Below are 22,682 nucleotides of genomic sequence, written 5' to 3'. Positions count from 1 at the left end.
CCCACCCTCTCATACACAACCACGAGCTTTATCCTAATTAAGCCAAAACACACAAAGACTGCACCTCCTAGCTCTACTGATCCATCAGCCATGTTTCTCCAGCTGTTAGCTTTCTCCCCTCTTCTCCTTCTCCCTTTGCTTTTCTTCATCCTCAAGCTTTCCGGCGACTCGAAAACCGCCAACAGCAAGCTCCCCAAATCTTACCCAATTATAGGATCCTTTCCTGCCATTTACAAAAACCGTTCCAATAGATTCCCGTGGATCACTGACCTTGTCAAAACCTCCCCCACATCTACTATTTCCATGCACCATTCTCCTGGCCACCGCATAGTCATCACTGCCAATCCCGCCGTGGTCCAGCACATCCTCAAGACAAAGTTCCATATATACCAGAAGGGCAAGTCCTTCCGTACCACTCTCCAGGACCTCCTCGGTGACGGCATTTTCAACGCCGATGGTGACAACTGGAAGTTCCAAAGACAACTCTCCAGTCATGAATTCAATACCAAATCGCTGAGGAAGTTCGTTGAACAGGTAGTTGATACCGAACTTTACGACAGACTAGTCCCTATTTTATCGAAATCTTCTAGCAATCGAACCGTTCTTGATTTCCAAGACATTCTCCAACGGTTTGCATTTGACAACATATGTAAAATCGGGTTCGGATACGACCCCGAGTATCTCCTTCCTTCTCTACCGCAAGCGAAATTCGCTGTGGCATTCGATGATGCGGTCCAGATCAGTGGCGAGAGGTTAAATTCTATGCGTATAGTGTGGAAGATCAAGCGAGCTTTCGGGATCGGATCGGAAAGCCATCTTCGTCGGGTGGTTTCCGAAGTCCGTCAATTCGCGAATACCATAGTCAAACAAAAGAAGAGCGAAATGGACGAGATGAAGACTTCGGAGTCTCACGATTTGCTGTCTCGATTCTTGAGCTCTGGCCACTCTGAAGAGAAGTTTGTCACCGACATCGTCATCAGCTTCATTCTCGCCGGAAGGGACACGACCTCGGCAGCACTGACATGGTTCTTCTGGCTGATAGCAAACCATCCTAACGTTGAAGACGAAATTCTCAAGGAGATCAATGAGAAAGTGGAGACCGGAGCCGGATATGACGAAGCCAAGGACATGGTGTACACACACGCGGCACTGTGCGAGAGCATGAGGCTGTATCCGCCGGTTCCGACAGACGGCAAAGAGGCTGTAGAAGACGACGTTTTACCGGACGGCACTGAAGTGAAGAAAGGGACGACGGTGTCGTACCACGTTTACGCGATGGGGCGGATGGAGCAAATATGGGGTGAGGATTGGGCGCAGTTCCGACCGGAGAGGTGGTTGGAGCATGACATGGCGGCGGACAAGTGGAAGTTCGTGGCGAAGGACTCGTTTAGCTACCCGGTGTTTCAGGCGGGGCCAAGGATCTGTTTGGGGAAGGAGATGGCGTTTTTGCAGATGAAGAGAGTGGTGGGTGGCGTTTTGAAGAGGTTTAAGATTGTGCCGGAGAAGAGGGAGAATGGGAAGGAGCCAGAATTCGTTGGGTACCTCACCGGAAAGATGAAAGGTGGGTTTCCGGTGACTGTTGTGGAGAGGGCATAAGTACGTAGTAGTCGACTATCAATAGTAGTGTGCCATTGTGTGTATGTGTGTTTTTGTTTTTGATGATGAGTGTCAGTGTGTGTTTACCTATTCGAGACTATATATAATGCACTCTCCCCTTTGAACAAAAAATGTAGAATGTACTGTTGTACAGATGCATGCGATATCTTTATTAACTTATTGTACAAATGTCTTTCAATTTGGTGCTATGTTATTTCAAGCATCAAGCTTATTAGGAATAGGAGGTCGTTACTTAATTAGTGGCCAATCAGTTATACATGGATTACAATTTACAACCATCAGGCAGTGTAAAACACACAAGACGATTTCAAAGATCCCAGAAGTTACAGATAACAAGATCCCAGGTGACCAGTCATTGGTCCTCAATGGCCAAAGCAAAATAGAGAAAAACAAATTAGGAGAATACGAGAAGAAGCAATACGTAACAGTACGTCGGATCAAGGGTTTAACTAAAATTCTAAAATTAATATGAGAATCAAGAAGTGAAAAGAAATCGAGTTAAGATAATAAGAAAGGGAGCTGCTGATAGCTAAGATCGCACAGCTAAATGAAAATGCTCGATCAACGATATATATATCTCTCTCTTAAGATTTCACACTTCCTGATAATTGGTTTCGGTAGTGAATTCGATTTCCTAAATTAAACAACCACTGAAACAATTGACAGAGAGATTGGATTGAAATAGCAAATAATATATTTTTAATAGTAGAATAAAAATGGTGGTGCGTGTTACAGTTGAATAAAAATGGACATGGCCGGCATAAAGAATCAACCCCACTTTTTAAAAAAAAATGTCCAGACAAAGCGGACCATAAACATATGACATGTCTCGCGCGTCCATGGTAGCACCAATGGTGCGCCCTCCCACTCAAATGAGTCAAATCAAAATCCCCACTGAAACACACAAACAAATAAACAAACCCGTCAAATTGTAGGTTACAAGTCTCCTTAATATTCTGAGAATTCCAGGAGTGACGTATAGAGAGAGAGAGAGAGAGAGAGAGAGAGAGAGAGAGAGAGAGAGAGAGAGAGTGGGGCAGGGAAGCTCCAGAGAAGACTCCAATGGCCTCAAGCACCGCCTCCACCGTCGTCGCCGTAGCCGCTCCAATTCCTCCTCCCATACCAAACACCTCGCCGCCGAGGATTTCGCCGGCATCGCTCTCCTCACCCTCCTCCGAGTACTCCTCCTCCTCCTCCTCTCCGTTTTTCTTTTTAGAGATAGATTGAATGAAATTGAAATTGAAATTTTGAAATTGAAATGGTGTGGAAGGCGGAGATGAAGTTCAAGGACAAATGGCTGGCCTGTCTTTCCTTCGGAGAGCAATTACGCAGACCTCCGACCAGTAATCGCCTTCTCTGTCTTATTCTTCTTCTTGTTTTTATTTTATTTTATTTTATTTTAATTGAGGTTATTATTTTAATTTTTAATCCCGGTATATGTACAGTAATCTCACATTGATGAAACTGTAAAAAACTAGTTACAACCACAACGCAGGCTGAAAACTGTAAATAAACTAGAAATTAAATACTTCCATTTTGATGATGACAGATATTTGTCACAGAGTAAAGAACCAGTGAATCACACTGTTTGCTATATAGGGGAATGGATTTGGTCAAGTTATTACTCTTTAACAAAAAAGTTACTTTGTATATGTATGATGTATGTGGAAAGTAGTAGTTTCTGTAGCTTGCTAATAGTTATGCTCCGGCTGTGTATTGAGTCTTTGTTTCTGCATCTTTTTTATTTATTTGCAGAACAGACAAACCTGTTTGGAACTCTGTAAGTACACTAAACCTGTGTCTTGTCACTGTGTTTATGTGCATTTATGGCAATTACATCTGTTCTTTGCTTTTGTTCTTTTTTTTTTAATCAACTTAGTGCCCTTGGTGCACAATTGGCATACTCATAGTCATAACCCAGGTGAGACTATGTATACCTATGAGTGCTCACTTCTGGTGCCATCCTTAGTTGGCGGCTGTAGTGCATGGGTTTCCGTAGTGAGAAAATCTAGAGGCTGTGTTCAGACCATTGAAGATAAAAGAAAAATGAATCTGTATGAACGGGAGACAGTTTTGGGGGGTTAAGGGCTGTGATATTTACTTTGGTGCAGTTAAATCTGGCAACAATGCAATCTATTACTTAAGTTGACTTTTTAGAATTTTTTTCCTTGTCACTGTTTCTGAAAATTCCCAGTAGGAAGCAATCAGACTTAATAAACTCGGTTTATGGTCTCAAATTTGGGATACTGGACATTTTTGGGGAAGGCAATATTGTTAAAATAAATGCTGCTCTTTTAGTTAAATGAAAAAGGTTGGGGTGAGAGCCATTGTAATTTGTAAATTAAGATGCTAGTTTGGTTATTGGCTTGGGGGAGGGTTAAATACATGTGATCAGATCCAAAAGAGAAGGCCTAAATGCATTTTGAATCCCTTTTTATTTTATTTTGAATATGGTGGAATCTGAAACTCTCAATACAGTATTTGAGCTTGTTGGAACACTCATCTCTCAGTACTTTTTCCCTTTTATTATTGCAGCAAAAGAAGCTTCTTTTGGAAAAAAATGGGCCTCATGTTGCAAGGATCTCAGTGTATGAGGTGTGTAATGAACTTAATCTATTTAGTCTCCTGTGTAGCTGTTTTGTGGAAGAGGCTGTGAAAAACTGAAAATGAGCTAGTTAGAGTCTTCCCATGTGGAAGGAATCTGGTTTGTAGGTCTCCTTCTTTGGGCATCTCTGCGGCTTTTGGCATAGATACTAAAGAGAGTGGGATGCATTGTTACAAGGAACAACACATGGTAACACCTTGAAAAATGAAAAGTTAGGGCGTCTTGTAGTTCATTTACACAGTCTTTTAAGTTTTAGCCCTCTGCAGCCATCTCTACTTTCAGGTTCAGTTGTTGTTCTGAGTTGTTTAGAGTTTCTATTTGGGGCTGAAATCCACCACTCATTTTTCTACTATCCTCCTTCTAAAGTCACCAAAGTCAGAAAATCTCAAAAATATCCAAGAAAGAAAAGAGTGTGAACTGTAAATGTCACCGCCTTGTATATGGTGGTCTTGTTAATTCTATGAGAAAGACATATATCAGATCTTGCCTGTAATATTTTTTGGAATATGTTGAAAAGTTTATAATTGCTGTTATTTTGCATGTCCTTCCACCTGATTAATATTACATGATGCAGACAAATAAAATGCATAAAAACACTCTGATAGGATATTGTGAGATTGGTCTACTGGAATTTCTAAACAGGGTAAGTCACCTTCCTTATATACTAATTCACCTTTCTCAACATGTTACAATTGTTTAACATGGGATGACATATCTACTTGCTGCAATAATGACACAGTTATGCACAACTTAAGTATATTCAGTACCCTTAAAGTATTTAAATTAAATCCGCTGTTTGGTAATTTCTGTACTTCTGGACCATTTGCTATGTGGAATAATGTTTTTTTTGGTATTTTTTCCTTCAAAAAAAAATAAAAAAAAATCTAGGGGGATTACATTGATATAATTTGGCAACATATTTACAGAAATTTTAGAAAGAAACAATTTTTGGTATGTAGCTCCAGTTCCTAAAAGAATTGCTTATTGCAACATGCCTTATTTCCGGGCAAAGTTGATGCTCACATTCTATGGCTGGTAAATTGACATAAAAAAACATGTATCAGAATTGCACGGGAGATTGTTGAGTGAAATTTATTTGATTTTAGCTTTTTTCATTTCTTTGTTTGAAGTTTGTAAGTTTTTGGGAACAGAAAGAGGGGAGTTAACTGATTAATTCGATATGTATTCTCTTTATGTTTATCTATTCATTACTGTTTAGGATTTTGTCTTTCTAACACTTAGCATGGATTGTAAGCTGTCATAGGAATTAGAATCCGATTCCAGTTCCTTGAGTGAGACACTGAACCTGTTGGATCCATCATCACCAGACAAAGTTGTGGGACAAATATCTGTTTCAATATCTGTTGAGGTGTGAAATTATAATCTCAAGTTTTGCATAAGTTAATTAAACTTGTAACATATTATATGTCTTTTGAAAAATTGGCAGGACCCAATTGAAACAGAAAAGAGTTTTGCAAGACGAATTTTATCCATAGTGGTAAGTTCAGATTTTTGTTTACATAATAGTAGTTTTGACACTGTTTGATTTTCACAGGAAAAAAATCTATGTTGCCGTTCTATTTCTAATTTCTTAAAGGAATCGCAATGAATGAGTGTTTTTTTTTCTTACAACTGATGCTTACTAATAAAAATTGTTCTTGATTGTACAATATACAGGACTACAATGAAGATGGACACTTATCATTGTCTGAATTTTCTGACTTAATTACTGCTTTTGGGAATCAAGTGGCAGTGAACAAGGTTTGACCTATGTGTTAATATATAGGAAAATCTGTTATCAGTTCCTTGGGTTCTGATTTTTATTATCTACATTCCAGTTAGATTTCTTCTTTTCTTATTGTTGCTTACTGTTCGGTATTTAACATATTCTACACTCACTGTCATGTTCCCAGCCCCCTCTGTTTCAGCCTATAAGTCGATGTTTACCTTACACCTATGAATGCACAGCATACCATCTCATTTGTTAGAAGTTTTATCAAATGCTTTTTAACAGGAGGAGCATTGTGGTGCATACCCTTATTGTGACTTCTTTAAAATTCCTCATCTTCATGATGAAGGGCATGAAAATTTCCCTTCTTCCCACTCTGGTTATAAAATTATAAGAAGGCATTTCCTAGACAAAAAAGAGTAAAAGAAATAAAGAACATTAATAAAAAACAAGGTTCGAAAAAACGTTAGGCGGTAACCGGGCGGACAGTCACCGCCTAGTGCCTAGACGGCGCCTAGGCGGTTTTGAATTATTACATATTTATTTATTTTTATACATGTATTTAATACTATTTATATGATTAAAAATATATAATGAGTAAAAAAGTGCTCAATATTAATGTTCAAAAATCAAAATAGTCTCAACTCATCCAAAGTTCGTACCATAATTTAGAAATTTAGAACAAAAGGTAAATATTTTTTTACAATCACAAATGGCCTAACCCCCAAATCCAAAAAAATGAGATTAAAAAAAATATATTTAAAAGTCAACCCGCCTAGGACCGCCTAGGCGGCCGCCTAATCACCCGACCGCTGTGGACAACTGAATAGCCTAAAAACGTAATGGTGACCCACTGCCTAGCGCCTAGGCTGCCGTTTTTTAGAACACTGATAAAAATTAAAAAATCATGGTACCCTGATATTTAATGTTGTACACATGTCCAATTTCACACTTTAAAATCAAATTCTTGCATTATAGTTTTCAGGATAAATTGATATTAAGTACGTTCCTCCAATATCAGATATGTGTGTGACTGTCTGATATGTATTAGTTTGTTGTCTATGTTATCTTTTCTTTTTGGTTTTATGCTCTAAAAAGTATTTTCTTAACTTGCTAGAAAGAGGAGATGTTCAAAGCAGCTGACAAGAATGGGGATGGTGTTGTTAGCATGGATGAGTTGGCTGACCTTCTTGCCATTCAACAAGAAAAGTAATGATACATATAGATATTGCAGCAAATTGTTAATCCATTCATTATATCATGAAGATATCTATTGTTCCTCTCCACATGTAGGTTACATAGATACTTTTGAGAATTTTGAAATATATGTTTTCTTTCCTTCAAATATATCATGCGGATAGTATGTCATCGTACTTGTAGATATAGTATAACCTTTTGCAGCTCATATTATGAAAGTTTCCTCTTTTCCATGCTTTTTGTCAAATTTGCGCTATGGAAAAGTTCTCGTCTAATGGTTTGATAGAAAAAGTTTTCTTTAGTTTATCATTTGTTAGCATTTAGATTGTTGTTTGGTAGTGGCTTCATTTCAACATCGGTTTTCCTATATTTTTCTATTATAAGGTTCTGAAAAAGACGAAACAAAGTGCTTGCATGCCTTTTAAAAGTTGAGCAATTAATATCACCACTTTTTATATAGCAAACCTGAAGTTTTTGGTGTGCCATGTTCTTGAGTTCTGTATGATTGCAGCATATTTTTAGTTTAGAATGTAATTCCCTTTGGTTCTCATGTGAAAACCTGTGCGATTTACAGGGAACCACTAATGAATTGCTGTCCCGTTTGTGGCGAGACCCTTGAAGTTTCAGATCGACTGAACCACATGATTCATTTGACCCTGTGTTTTGATGAAGGAACTGGAAAACAGGTTATGACTGGAGGATTTTTGACAGATAAACAGGCGAATTACGGGTGAGAGTTATTCCATATCATTTTTATGCGAGATAGCGAGAATCTACTTTCATTTTTCTGGCTATGAATATGATTCTGTGATACTAATATCTGTTTATGTCTGTAGGTGGATGTTTAAGCTTAGTGAATGGGTCAATTTTTCATCTTATGACATTGGTTTAAACTCTGGATCAAGTGGTTCCCGTATTCTGGTATGCTTTGGTAGATTTTGATTTTTATAAATTTTCTTAGTTGTTTGTATGGTTTTACAAATAAAACTTTTGGGTGATGATTTTGTCAGTTAGAGTCTGGTTTTCGTGATTTCATGTTACCTATAGTTACCACCCTAGTCAGGCTTTTTACCTTTTATGTCTTCTGGTATTAGTTAATGTTATAATGACATAATACCTCTGGTCACGAGAATGACTCTGGTCTCCGGTTTTAGGTGTTACAAGGACACAATGAACTTCCGCTTTCACGCTTTGTTTGCTGTGCTTTCCGTCATTAAAAAAAGAGCATTAGGGATGAGAAATTTGGAATACAGTTAGATTTGCATTTGTTCACAGGTGTAAATTTTCGTTTATTTTAAGAGATCGGAAGCCTAAATCTTTCAGTGTGTTGATTTACTCTGTTTAAATCATCATATAGTAAATTGTATCCATAATGTTGTACTATCTTATTGTTTTAGCTTGTATGTACTTATTGATGATGTCTGTATCAACTTATATATCTACCCTGTTTCTTTCCATATTGCGATTCCACCTAGAATATGAAAGTGAATATATAACTGAATGTTAACTTGTAAGCATCACAGTACTTGGCTGTGGGTAAATCTAACATTGCATAAGATCTTGTACCATCCCCACATAACCAATTGGCATGACTTGTACATGATAGATATATAAAACATTGGGACCATCCATAAATATCTTTGCATTAGAGCTCATAAGGTCCACCTAGCTATTGACTTTCTTCATTTTTTAGTTGCCTCTTTCTCTCCACTGGCATCTCATTTATGCATTGAACATGTGGTTCAATCACTCTCTAATGCTCTTGTAATGTATTCTTAACCACTTTTTGGTAAGGTTTTTGATCGGAGGACAAAGACACTTGTAGAAGAATTGATAGATGGAAAGATTGCCTTGTCAATGAGAGCCATCTACCAGTCGAAACTAGGGCTTGGCCTTATGGATACAGGTAATGGTGTTAATGACGATAAACTTTAAACAGAAAAAATGTAATGAGGTTGCTGTAAATCCGCTTATTTTTTCTTTGCTTGCTGTTGTAATATAGGGGCTAAGGACGTCTTGCAGAGCATCTCCGAAAAGCAGGGGCGGAAAATGAACTCGGTGGAATCTGCTAAAGAGATACCAAAATTCATTGAATTTTTTAGGGTGTGCTTATCTCTTCGAGTTATCATCATTTTGTGATTATGTATTAATGTTCTTTTTCACAACTTTCTGGAAACGATTTCCAACCAAAAGGTACAATGATGACCTGGAATTTGTCTGGGAATACGAAAATAGATGAAAAAAATAGGGGTGTGTGTGTGTCTGATGCAGTCATGCTTTGATTATACCTAAATAAACATGGTATTCTATGATCAATTCAAGTTGGCTGAACCTTTGCAAAAATAAATAAAGATTTTTTATTAATAAATGTAATTTAACATTATGTCTATGAAAATTGTAAACTTAATTAAATCTCTAGGTTTATAAATTTTTAAATGTTGGTTTCTGTGTCTAAGTATGTGATTTGACTGTTTTTTATTGGTTAGTTTGATTATATATAACTATGGTATTGTAGGATCAACTAAATTTGGCTGAAGTCAAGTACCCTTTGGAACATTTCAAGGTAACCACACACTTCAAGTATTTGAAATTTATGATAATTTAAATTAGATCATATCCTAAATGTCTTAATGAGGTCGAGTATGATCATATTTTTATTTTATAATTGCTTAAGTTAAAGATAAAGTATAAACTTTGGCATGTGTAGACCAAAGTAATTTATATACTTATCAGTTATCATTTTCTTGATTGAATGAGCTTTAATTTGAATGCGATTCGAATTGAAGATTGAGGCGAGGCTATCATCTGAAAGAATTTAGATGTAACTTTTTCCCTTTTGGCTTAGGAGTGACTAGAGGACAATTAACTGATTCTCCTTTTTTTTCACCTGAATCATTAAAACATTGTCCAGATGGCATGCTCGTATTCATGTCAGACCAATCCAGTGGTCTGACAGCTTGACTCAAGACTCTTGGAAGGGAGAAAGATGCAACTTTTTTTTTGTCCAGGTATTTAGGATTATTTTCAGAGATAATATGAGTGCCCAAGTAGGTAGAAGTAGAACATTGAGGTCTGCTAATAAATTAAATCCTGGGGCTAAGCAGACCACTTGGAGCAAAAGCGTATCAGAGAAGAAAGCATTGGCATGGAGCATTGTTTCTAGTGAATCGTGATATCATCTTCATTTACTTCACCCACATTAGCTGCAGCCGTAGAAAAAGCAATTACTGGAATTGAATAGGGGGGAGAATGTGCAGCTGAAGGAATAGCAGATGAGAACGTCACGCACACTGAACGCAAGTGGTGAAGATTATGAGGGGAGGATACTACCTTGAATTGTATCATCTAAAAAATACCTAGCCTGATCCCTTATATATGTCCTCTAATTCTGTGGCTAAAGTAGTTCAGGAACAGCTACCACTCATTTGAACAGTGCTTCTCACATTATATTGACTTTTTTTTTTACAAATTATTACAACCATGACACCAAAAGAGGTATCATCATGCCTGTTAAGATAAAGTCATAAAGATAATACTTAAATGCTAAGTTTGAGCTGAAGTCATGGTCATAATATATATGCTCTGGTACCAAGAGATGTGAGGAGCTGAAATTGGGGAAGATTTGGTGGCAAACTGTATTTATTTTGCTCATAATACCAGTGGTCTATGCTAATTTGATAATTAATGTAGTCACTAACCGGAAATTTTTCTAATCAGCTTACACGTTAATGCTGCATGTTTAAGTTTCCTGACTTCCTCTGATTATTAGTTTATTACCTCTGTAGAATTTTTAGTCGTTTAATAACTCTAGGATCTTAGATTCCATTCTCGTTGGCTGATGACATGCTCCTACTTTTTGGAGCATTTAACGTGTAACAGTCCCCTCTCAGTCTCAAGAAAGTAACATTTGATTTTCTAATAATTTGTGTTTGTAGACATTCAATCAATTTTTCGTGAGAGAGTTAAAGCCTGGTGCAAGACCAATTGCCTGCCCAGAACGTGATGACGTTGCCGTCTGTGGTGCAGATTGTCGTCTTACAGCATTCAGAACTATTGATGAAAGTCTAAGATTTTGGATTAAGGTAATTTCCAACTAATGCACCTTGAACAATTCTGAGGCAGACATACAAATTAATTTGAAGAAATTTTTAAGTCTTGTCCCTCATAGTGCAGGGAAAAGATATGCATATATGGTTTGATGCTGAAAATAAATGAAATTAAACAATGAACAGGAACCTTTAAAGTAATAAATCATTCAACAGTTGATCAACTCAAACATTTTAACTTAGTACTCGAAGGAAATAAATGAGGTGCTTGTCTATAAATTTACTAATGCAGCAATCTATTGCAGATTGTAGAAATTATGTATTTTTGGTAGCCCTCATAGTTCAGGGAAAAGAATTGCAGCTTCTTAACGATGCTGAAAATAAGTGAATTTAATATGATGAATATTGGATTAAGAAAAGAAATCTTATGCCATTAATTACAAATTTAAATTCTGTTTACACTCAATCCATCCTAACCTTCTTAACTGGGTAGTTGCCTATTTTGTACTATATTATTATATATCAGTCTGCATGGACTTTACTGAATTCATATTAGATATATATTTCACGGAACAAATAGCTAAATAGATAAAGGCAACTACAAGTCTACAATAAGTTAAGTCGTGCACACCTCTATGATATTCTTATGTCTCCATAAAGTCATATTATATATACATTATCCATTCTTAGTCTTAACCTTGGAATGTCTCTTGACCATTCATTGTTACTTTTAGGGTCGGAAATTTTCAGTTCAAGGACTTCTGGGGAAAGATATATGTTCTAGTGCTTTTATTGACGGAACATTGGTCATCTTTCGCTTGGCACCACAGGTACCTGTCATTTTGTGCACATTATTACCTTGTAGCATGAACTTGTACTTAATATTCTCTGATAAAGACTGAAAACTAAAACTGTTTCAGGATTATCATCGTTTTCATAGTCCTGTTTCTGGAACTGTTGAGCAGTTTGTAGATGTACCTGGATGTTTATATACGGTATGTGACTGTAGATATGATTCTTAATGGCTTCTCATGACATGTTTTTGTTATGCCATTAATGTCTTTCTATCCCTTGTCAGGTTAATCCTATAGCTGTTAATAGCAAGTATTGTAATGTCTTCACTGAGAACAAGCGAGTAGTATCGATTATATCAACAAAGGAGTTTGGAAAGGTTAATTACTGCAATCGTCTGTCTTTTCAAATTGTTGAAACTCTTTTCTATTTCAATTCCTGTTTAGTTTGCACTCCAATGAATAAAAAAATCTATGTTCTGAACTCATAAGTGGAGCGGCACTAGTGTGAACAGTTTCATTAACTTTCTCTCTACCAGGTGGCTTTCATTGCAATCGGTGCAACTATGGTTGGCAGCATCAGCTTCTTGAAAAAAGAGAGAGACCGTGTAAAGAAAGGAGATGAGGTTAAGATTCTTTCTTTGATTGATTAGTGTATTCTTCATTTTGTTTTTCTTTTTCTGAAAGGGGTTTGGAACCCAGCCCCTGGGAGGCTCAGCCTCATGATTAATTTCTGTATCATGTAGAATTATTTGTAAATGATGTTATACTTGTATCTGTTTTTAACTATGTTCATCTCATTTACAGTTTGGATATTTCTCGTTTGGAATGAATAATTATCGATGATCTTGGCCTCTTATTATATGTTGAGCAGAAGCAACATCCCGTTTTTTCAGTTCTTAACTGCTATGAATATAACCAGGTCCTCTGGCTTATTGTTTATACTGTCATGCAGGATGCAATTCAGATAGATGAGGATCTCTTGGCCAATAGTGCACGGTCGCTGGAGACCTTGGTGTATGTTGGAATGAAGTTGGGCGTCTCGAAGAAACAAGCCAACGTTGGGTTGCCAAACTTACAGAACTGTGTGTTGCAGGATTAAGGGTGTACTAACACGCTAGACTTTTTTGTATGAACATAAATAATGTTCAGTTACAACTAATGAAATACCATAAGTTGGCATCTAAAAGGTTTGGGATTTGATTTGGAGTTTTTTTCACCAACAGTCCCTCAACTCTGGTGTACCTACCAATGTGATACCTCAACTCTTAATTGTACCAATGTGATACCCAGACTCTAGTATTGCTATCATTCAAGTACTTCCGTTAGTTTTTTTAAACTTTTCCGTTATCTTGGTGACGTGGCAGGTACGTGAGGCCCATAAAGAGGGTTAAAAGACAAAATTAACCTCATCTGAGAGGAGCAATGTTTTTCCCACCCTTTACCTTGAGAAAGACACCAAACAATTCCAATTTTGGCGCCAATTTTCACTCCATACTCCTTAATTTGTGTCTAATATCTAAACTAAAGAACTACCGCCAACCAGTCGACCACAATCTGATAAAACCTAGATCAATCTCATTTTCTATTTTTACCCTAGCACTTGTTAAACTAACAGAATAAATATATAAATTTATATGAAACATCTCATTTCCACAATCTCATAAGAATATAGAAACACATAACTTAACGAAATTCAACTACATGTACCATTAGTTCTTACAAGCAAAAATCATGGCAGATCAACATAAAAGGTGGCAACTAATGGTACTTAAACATGTATTTGAATTTCGTTAAGTTATGTGTTTTTATATTCTTATGAGATTGTGGAAATGAGATGTTCCATATAAATTTATATATTTATTCTGTTAGTTTAACAAGTGCTAGGGTAAAAATAGAAAATGAGATTGATCTAGGTTTTATCAGATTGTGGTCGACTGGTTGGCGGTAGTTCTTTAGTTTAGATAAGAGACACAAATTAAGGAGTAGAGATGGAAAATTGGCGCCAAAATTGGAATTGTTGGGTGTCTTTCTCAAGGTAAAGGGCGGGAAAAACATTGCTCCTCTCAGATGAGGTTAATTTTTTCTTTTAACCCTCTTTGTGGGCCTCACGTACCTGCCACGTCACCAAGATAACGGAAAAGTTAAAAAAAACTAACGAAAGTACTTCAATGATAGCAATACTAGAGTCTGGGTATCACATTGGTACGATTAAGAGTTGAGGTATCACATTGGTAGGTACACCAGAATTGAGGGTCTGTTGGTGAAAAAAACTCTATCCCTCCAAGTTTAAGCTAGGAGTTGGTTCTCCAACGTTTTCAACAGGATTGGATTCTTGGTATAGTGGTATAGAGTCAGTCGAAGGAATCAGTTTGAAATTCATTATGTGCGACTCAATTCATTTGCCAATATGAGATTGTCTCTTCAGGAGTTGGAACTTAGAACCCGATAGGTCGTTTCATTTTCGATTTGGACAAATTAAGAAATTTCATATCCAATTAAAGAGTGTCACTGCATTTCAGTTCGGATTACAATAGTTACAATGTTACATGCATTAGTTCGGTTCATGCTTAAATCGACACTTTTGTTTGGGTGAAAAATGAATAAATTCATTAATGAAAGGGCAAGTCCAAATACAAGACCACATATATGTTAGGTCAAAAGAAAAACACTTACGTTAGGTCAAAAAAACTTGCACCATTTTTAACCAAAAGAAAATAAAAATAAAAAGTATGGCTCGCTAAATCGATTAAACTAGAAAGAGAGTAAGGAAACTGACAACTCGTTAGGGTCAAAGACTCTACAACCGAAAACATAAAAAACAACTAATTGCACCACTCTCACCACGAAAACTAGCTAACATTAACATCATCATCAACATTGGCACATTGGAACAATAAGCCCGAATATCCGGCTTCATTCTAATTTCAAAACATCATATGGAAACCCACGAACAAAACAACATCATACAAACCACCGTCGAAACTCAATACATCGTAATTAGGAATTCTGAAACCAAACGGAAAGCAAACCCCGTCCATATGATCCTTCCTTCATTCATCTATTAAAGACGGCATGAAGGTTGCGCTATGCGGTAAGAAAAGTAAAAAAAAGAGTTCGAAGTTGCGTATCACCCAAAATTGAATAGCAAATGATAATGGCATATCTTCCCAAATATGGATAAGCTCTTTTGTGACAACCTTATATATCAAAATCAGAAGAGAAGAGAGCTGCCCAAATATGGAGACCCTTTTGAGGGTTGTTGTTTGCTCCTCATTCCCAGCAGCTCCTCTGTTCCCTCATCGCCCTCTTTCCAGTAGAAACCCATCTGTCTCTGCCCTCAGAACAACCACCCCAGCTCCTTGTAAATATTGCTTCTTCTTCTTCTTCTTTGTTTTTTTTTTTGTGGGGTTTAACATTAGTTGCATTTCTGGGTCTTTACTCATTTTTCCATGAACTCGACAATGGCAGTGAGTGAGGTTGCGAATGAGGACGTGCTGCAGACGTTCTTTAAGGAAAGACGGTTGAATGGAGACTTTGTGTCGAGACTTTCTGACGTCTTTTGGCAGAAGGAGTTTAATAATTTAGTTGATGATGATGATGATGATGATGATCGAGTTGGTGAGAGTGATGAGACCGCTTCTCAAATACATGCAGAAGAGCAGGTACATGAAATTCTAGCTAGCTTTTTCGGCGACCTTTGATTTTATTTATAATGTTTTGATCTGTTTGGGATAGAGATGTCAGTGTACATGTAATGTCAGTTTGTTTTTTTCTGAATGAGTTCCTTGGTTGGTCAAAATGTTCATAAGCTGAATTTGAATGTTGCATTGCATTGATCTCTAGTAAAGGTTATGTCTTTGTTGGAGTCATTTCATGCAGTTAACTATAGTATACTGATTGTGCTCTCTTTGTAATTGTCATTGTCGTCCTACTCATTGCCTACTCATTTCTGGATAAGCAATTGGATGAGACTAGGCAGATGATACCTCATCCTCTATCCCTTTACCAGCTCTGAAAGATTTAGTTAACTACACAATTTGTAATTTTGAAAACTAGTTGAAATGATACATTGCATGATTTGTTTGACTACTACTCCAACAGAGGAACCGCAGAGGCGCAGAGCATATCGTACGCTTTAGAGAGATCAATTTTCATGCAATGAAACCCTTGAAGCCACTAAATTTTACTGCACTTGTGCGACTACTCTAAAGTAACCATGATTTATCAGCCATAGTTTTCCCAGGGACAAAGCTTGCTTAATTGGTGCTGACGAGTTTCTTCAAGTTGATTAAATGTAGCCACCAGCAATTCCAAATAACCATGAATTAAATGTTGTGTGTGCTGATGGGTCTAGTAACGACATTCTCTTAGGTTTGCAGTTTTACGAACCAAATTTTTATGCCTCAAGGGTAAGAAGCTTTCTCAATGCTTATGGTACAGATATCTGGAAAACCATTCGCTCTCATATCTTTTTGTCCTTAAATAAAAAACAATGGCGTTTTCACTTCACCATGATAATCTTCTCTTTGCATTCGCTGAAGCCCATTTGCAGCAAATCAGAGTAAATCAATTAAAGATGTTTTCAAATTCCCATTTTAGGAATCCCCTTTTTAATTTTTATGATACATGAATTATTTTTTCTGTTAAAATACATATGCATGCATTGTATATATTATTCTTTAAGAAGGCACCACAGAGGCATATTTTGGAGATCATTGCATGTGTTGAAAGTTTGAACACTCCATATACTTGAAGGAAAGTTCTGACTTGTGGGAGCTGGAATAGTTAATGCATTTTAGGTGTGTGCATGTTTTGATTGTTGAGGCTAAAGGTTGTGGATTCGTGTTGTCGATTGATAGTCCATTTTTCAAAAGTGATGAACTTAATGAAGGTTGGAAGGCATTTGCTTCCTAAGTTTTAAAATACTTAATGGCAGTACTGTTGGTCTTTCTCTTTAATGAAGCTTTCTGTATCATCTGTTCCAATACAATTGACTAATGCATTGTATTTTGAAGCAAACCGTTTTAATTGCTGAAAAGACAAATGTATTGACCTTTTATTCGATCTTTTCTGATCGACTTTGTTAGGTTGTGAATGATGCTGGTGGGTTTTTAAAACTGTCAGGAACCAATGAATGGGTATTAGGTGATAGCTCTGCACCTATTAATAAAAAAGCCATTGCTAAGGTATGCTTGAAATTATTCATCAATATTATGGTTCTCTTATGCTTACTTTGGACCCTGCTATTATAATGAAAGGCAGAGAGCAGAAACAAATCTCAGGATTGGTGCAATAATGATACTTTTTTAAAATGGAACAATAATGATATATAAAATGACGCCTTTTGGTGACACTGATAAATCTCTTTTGTTACTTAATATGTCTTTATAGGCGATGCGGAATGACAGTGAAAGAAGGAAGAAACTAAACTATCTTCAGTATGAAGCTGTATGATACTCTTTCTCAGTATGTTTCTCAGTTTTCTGCTTGTATAAGTCAGGTGTTATGTGTATTTTTTTTTGCGGTATATGAAATGGGAATATCCTTGTAAAGTGGTCATATTCCAAATGATCTATAACCGTATAAGCATTTTTTTTTCTTGTTATTTTCTATGTGTCTATAATCATTTGGTGAATATCTGTCTTCTAATTATAGAAGTCATACTTTCTCCACACCCAGTTATTAAGTTTGTATAAAGAAAATAACAGCACCTGTAGCAATATGATTTACAATTAGGCATATACAGATAAGGTCTATTTTATCCACTAGATTTCTGGGGTGACTTCAAAAAGTATCGATTAGGGGCAAATATCATGTGAAATGTCTCTTTGTTGATCATATATCATTTCCTGTTTATATATGTATGTTCGCCCGCATGCTTCCGTATTATCGATCATTGACCTTATTGTGTTGTCAAGTGTCCCACTGATGATCGTGTGTACTGTGTGAGTGTGTGTGTGTGTGTTTCAATTGATGTCAATTAAACTCTAGTGACTGTCCTTCCCTGCAGCTACAGAGGGAACTATTGCTTTTGTCTATTAGTATTGGAACTGCTTGTACCGGATATTGTTTAATAATACTGTCATTCCAGGTAAACCTTTAGATGGAGCAGACTAGCTTCAAATTATTTCAGATTATTCCATGATTCCAACGTACCGTTCTTAAATTTTAATGTTCTGGCCCAAATAATTTGTAAAGTACTCAGGTTTTGGAACTTGCGTCTACTAGGAGATATTTCAATATTAAGGAACAAAGAAACAGTGTCTGCTGATCCATCCTTTCATTCACTTTAGTGCCAATTTGATATTGCTGAAAAATTGTAGTTTGTGTTTTTCTTATGGAGAACTAACATGAAGATATCCACCCAGGGTGCTATCAGTTACGCGACTGGAGTTCTATTCAGGTTTGTTGATTCTACTTGATGTTAAATTTTTCAAAGGAATTGTTTGCACGTTTACCAGGTCCACAATGATTTCCCAATATAGAGGGAATTTTCGCACTCTTTGATGCAGATCCATTTATTTGTGATTAATCAAATGTTAACTATCTTATTGTCAATGCAGTTGCTTGTACCTTAAACTCTTGTACCAGCATGTAGACAATGTATCTCGAGAAGCAGTCCCTCAGATTTTCAGGCAGAAGAAGTCTAAGAAGTACAACGATAAACTTCTTTGTATTGGAATAAGAAGTTACTTAATGTTTGGTCTTATTGTTTCTGTCAATGTTCATTATTATTGTTCCTCAAGTGAAGGTTATCCTCTGATGCAGAATTGGAATAAGAACTCAGGATCTGGAGGATTCTCTAGAGAAACTGATAAAGGGCTGTGGTATGGCTCTTTCATCCCCAAGGCTTGTGTTACCAGCAGCAATTTATGGGTTGTGGATCCTGTCTCATCAATATATTTCCAGTGATCTCTTTGATTTTCAGGTAAATCTCGAGACTATTTTGTAGAAAGGGTGAAGAAGTTGACCATTTATAGGAACGGAAAGAACTCAAACCTATTAATATTCTTGTTTTCTTGTTGTTTACACAACTGCTTCTTCCTCACAGCTTGCGCCAGCCATGGTTGGGTTGTTTGTTTATAAAGCTGCTGCTCTTGTTCAAGTCTATAGAGATAACAAAGACCTGCGATTGATATGGCCTGATGACCTTTAGGACTCTCAGTAATTTTTGGTATCTAGTAGGAGTGTGCAGTACCAGCTTCTGGTTAGATTTTACAAGAGCTGGGTGTGCCTCAGAACTTTTCCTCACACAGTTATACAATCAGCGACCCTTTGAGAACACCAGCATTGCCTATTTGCATGTATGCTTGAGATATCCGGATGACTAAATTGATGTACCATGGTCTGAGCTAGTTAAATTCTGTAATTATACCAAGGCATATACCTATATACTAGACAGCAGAATCTGGACTGGAGAATTGGCTCCTGCCACAATTGCAACTTTGATCTGATTGCTTTCTGTCCTACAAAATTTGGAAAATCTCATCTATGAATTCTCGGAAAAAGTACTCCTACATAGAGCTGTGTTGCAGGATTAAGAGTTCATTGACACGCTAGAGTTTTGTATGAAAATAAATAAAGTTCAGATACAACTAATTGAAATACCATCACTTGGCATCTAAAACGTTTGGGATTTGATTTGATTTGATCCCTCGAAGTTTAAGCTAGGAGTTGAGCAAATGCAGTATCTTGGTTCTCAGACGTGTCAAACAGATTGTATTCTTGATTACTAAGGGTGGAAAAATAGTGGTATAGAATCATTCAAAGGGACCAGTTTGAAATTTATTATGTGCAATGCGCTCGGTTACCAGTGAGAAAAGTCTCTCCATGATTTAGAACCTGATGGTCTCTTCGTTTTTGATTCAGACGAATCAAGAATATCGTATTGTCTAATTTTTAAATTTTGTCAATACTTCGAAATATTGCACCACAATTACATCAGCTCAGACAGTTTTGTTTGGGGCATAACTACAGCAGATCCTACTCGAGTACTGAAACAACCCTTCCAAGCCAGAGGGGCCTAAAATGTCTGCTTTACTTTGTGTCACACAAACAGTATATTCACATTGTTATATATGTAATAAACTTTCAAGTCTTTCACCCGCAGATCATAAAGCGAGGTAAAAACGGTGATTTTTTTTATTGATTGTAAACTATTGTCTCCATGTTTAGCAAAGATGTGCCATACATCAGATACTACCGGAAATAAAAGTAATCATTCTGAAGGGACATTTATACGTTTCAAAATTGAAAGGGGGAGAAAAAATTATTTCAGTTTGCAACAATTGATCTCCGCATCACTTCAGTTTTTCAAAAAGCTTTGGTGCAACCTGCATTGCAAAATGGTAGCTTTAGCTGAAGAACTCTATTGCTGAATTAGTCTCAAAATAATTTTGAAGCAGTACTTAGTACTTACACATTTGTCCACGCAAGACCAGTGATCAAAATATTGTCCGGTACAATGCATGTGGCCGCTTTCATCACTTTGGATCCTCTGAATACATGCCTGTAACAAATTATAAGTGAAACACTGTATAACGATGCCTGTAACTCATGTATTTCACAATCCATTTCTTAAAATTTGGACTAAATGCATTCCAGAGCCTTCAAATTAGTCTTTTTTTTTTATCTTAACCACCAGTCAGTGTTCCTAAGCCAACTTACACAGCCTAACAGCTAAAGGATAGTAGTAATTCACCAATTTCCAATAAATGGTATCACAATAGAAGACCTCATGCCACCTGGCTGCCCGCCAAGGAAAAAGTTCATTAATCATACCACATACCACAGCTCCAGTGACTATCTCTTTCGATTGCAACTTTAATTTTGAATAGGGTAGGAAGTATCTTTTTTTTTTCTCCTCAAGAGCTTTTACAACTCTAAAAAGTTTCCCCACTAGATTAGAATTCAAATGAAAAAATGAGAAAAGAGAACAAAAATAAATGTGGATACCTTTTAAAGAGATGCACATATCACGCACAAGACCAGTCATACGATTACTTGTGTATATGATACTCTACCGTGTATTCTATTTTCATTGATAACTTTGTCTCTTTTACATTCTCTACTGCTTTGTCTGTTGTTATTACCTAGGTGATACAAGTTATTTTTCATTGCTATAACCCAGGTGAATCCATAGGAAAAGACTTTTCTACTGGATCTGGCATGATACTATGTTTTTGACATGAAAAATGGGACTGGAAGTGAAGAAGTTGCTCGGAAAATCATTTTCTTTATAAGAATGTTTGTTTTAGATAGTATTCTTATTGAGAGTAAATAAAAACGAGGACATCCAACAGGAAACAGTGAGTAACCATTGTTACCAGCCAGCTTCATGAGGCTGATCCACCCCTCCACCACCACACACACAAACACACAACCTTTTCAGGTGTTATGGATGAGATATCAACTCTGGTTGCATGCGAAAAGAACTAATAGACCTTTGAGACCAGGATACAGTTAAAGCCTTGGAGGGGCAAGTGAACGGAAACACAAAACAGGGCCCAAAAATATTACTCTACAATTATTATGCATTATATGTTAGCAACAATCTGTTCAAAACATACACACTAAAATTAAAAACTTCAGCCATTTCCATATAGATGATAGAAATGATGCCAATGTACATGACGAATAGTTCATATTCTAAGACAATAGTTTATTTTTTCAGTCGGTCAGCAATATTTTACAAAATGCTGGAAAATACCTGGTACTGAATATATGGTTTCACACATTTTGACTTGCAAGACTCTTCGAGGGTCTTCTTCTGATCAATAGGTTCCTCGTCTGCCCTAATGTTTTAAGAAAGATAATAAGTGGAACATGATAATAATTTCCTTTTTGTACACACAACCCATACACGACAACTAAGACACTTGGCAATAAAACAACAACATGACACTTACATTAGAAAACAACCAAAGCAGAGAAGTCACAAAACTCGGCACGAAGGAGCCTTCCAACCACCTCCTGACTCTGCTAACAACAAGAAATTTTATGTTATAAATATCCTCATGTGGGAAATAAAAGACATGCACAGTGTTATATACATCACTCCAAGAACATCACAGATATTATCCATGTGGGAAATACTGAATGCAGAAGGACAATTGTGAAAAACACAACCAATGATCACTAATTCACTATTCGACGTAAGTGGAACGATTGAGCTAAACTCAGCTAGCAACCGTGCATTTCCAGTACATTGTTCATAAGAATGTGCATTACAGAAACTCAAAAACCAATATAATATGAACCGAAAACCCAAAAGTTTCAACATCCCAATAGAAACCTGTAAGCCCATCTCCAATTCAGTTCTACAACCCGAAAAACCAGACCCAAGTTCCTTTATAAAACTCACAATCAGTAATCCAAGAAATGCTGAAATAAACCGATGAACAGATCAGAAACATGAACACAACCCAAGAACACAAACACAGAAAATCGTAGATTCATAAACAAATTTGGGCTGTAATTTAATCAGATTGCAAACTACAAGTACTGTTTTACTGTAATCAAATAACATCGACTAACACAAGATAGAGAGAAAGCTAACCTTAACCAAGGGAACGACGTGGAACTGCTTCTAAAGCGCGTTGCTTTATATATCAGGTCGTTTTGTTTTTTACTTATTTTTCTCTTCGTTTTGGTAAAAAGGGAAAGGCAATATTTACCTAACCGGTAAATTGTTC

General features: G+C 36.6%; 4 protein-coding genes across 4 annotated transcripts; 3 read left to right on the top strand and 1 right to left on the bottom strand.

Moving 5' to 3' along the window:
* Positions 1–1,851, top strand: LOC126794327 (cytochrome P450 94A1-like). The gene has a single exon (XM_050521007.1). It carries the CDS (start codon positions 91–93, stop codon positions 1,594–1,596), a length of 1,506 nt encoding a protein of 501 aa, XP_050376964.1. The 5' UTR covers positions 1–90; the 3' UTR covers positions 1,597–1,851.
* A 779-nt stretch (positions 1,852–2,630) lies between these two features.
* LOC126795742 (phosphatidylserine decarboxylase proenzyme 2-like) lies at positions 2,631–14,394 on the top strand (the record flags this gene model as incomplete). The annotated part of the gene is given in 22 exon segments (XM_050522509.1): positions 2,631–2,795; positions 2,888–2,939; positions 2,942–2,960; positions 3,373–3,397; positions 4,153–4,212; positions 4,797–4,865; positions 5,487–5,591; positions 5,670–5,720; positions 5,900–5,983; positions 7,069–7,160; positions 7,723–7,878; positions 7,985–8,069; positions 8,943–9,054; positions 9,151–9,251; positions 9,664–9,711; positions 11,084–11,230; positions 11,929–12,024; positions 12,115–12,189; positions 12,273–12,365; positions 12,525–12,611; positions 12,941–13,192; positions 14,263–14,394. Coding segments are annotated over 21 exon segments (1,869 nt in total), but the record flags the coding sequence as incomplete, so codon positions are not given.
* A 797-nt stretch (positions 14,395–15,191) lies between these two features.
* Positions 15,192–19,484, top strand: LOC126793441 (uncharacterized). The gene is made up of 9 exons (XM_050519962.1): positions 15,192–15,349; positions 15,457–15,650; positions 17,076–17,174; positions 17,380–17,436; positions 17,999–18,079; positions 18,357–18,391; positions 18,552–18,641; positions 18,757–18,916; positions 19,040–19,484. The coding sequence occupies exons 1-9, from the start codon at positions 15,226–15,228 to the stop codon at positions 19,142–19,144; spliced, it is 945 nt and encodes a 314-aa protein (XP_050375919.1). The 5' UTR covers positions 15,192–15,225; the 3' UTR covers positions 19,145–19,484.
* Positions 19,485–20,102: 618 nt separating this feature from the next.
* LOC126794532 (cytochrome b-c1 complex subunit 6-1, mitochondrial-like) lies at positions 20,103–21,966 on the bottom strand. Its single transcript, XM_050521281.1, has 4 exons — positions 21,897–21,966; positions 21,698–21,782; positions 20,408–20,497; positions 20,103–20,321 (listed from the first exon to the last, which is right to left on the bottom strand). Coding segments are annotated over exons 1-4 (210 nt in total). The 5' UTR covers positions 21,899–21,966; the 3' UTR covers positions 20,103–20,288.
* Between the last annotated feature and the right edge of the window lie 716 nt (positions 21,967–22,682).

Source organism: Argentina anserina, chromosome 5 (assembly GCF_933775445.1).
Source record: "Argentina anserina chromosome 5, drPotAnse1.1, whole genome shotgun sequence".
Lineage (NCBI taxonomy): Eukaryota > Viridiplantae > Streptophyta > Magnoliopsida > Rosales > Rosaceae > Argentina > Argentina anserina.
This window is presented reverse-complemented; position numbering and strand designations above follow the sequence as displayed.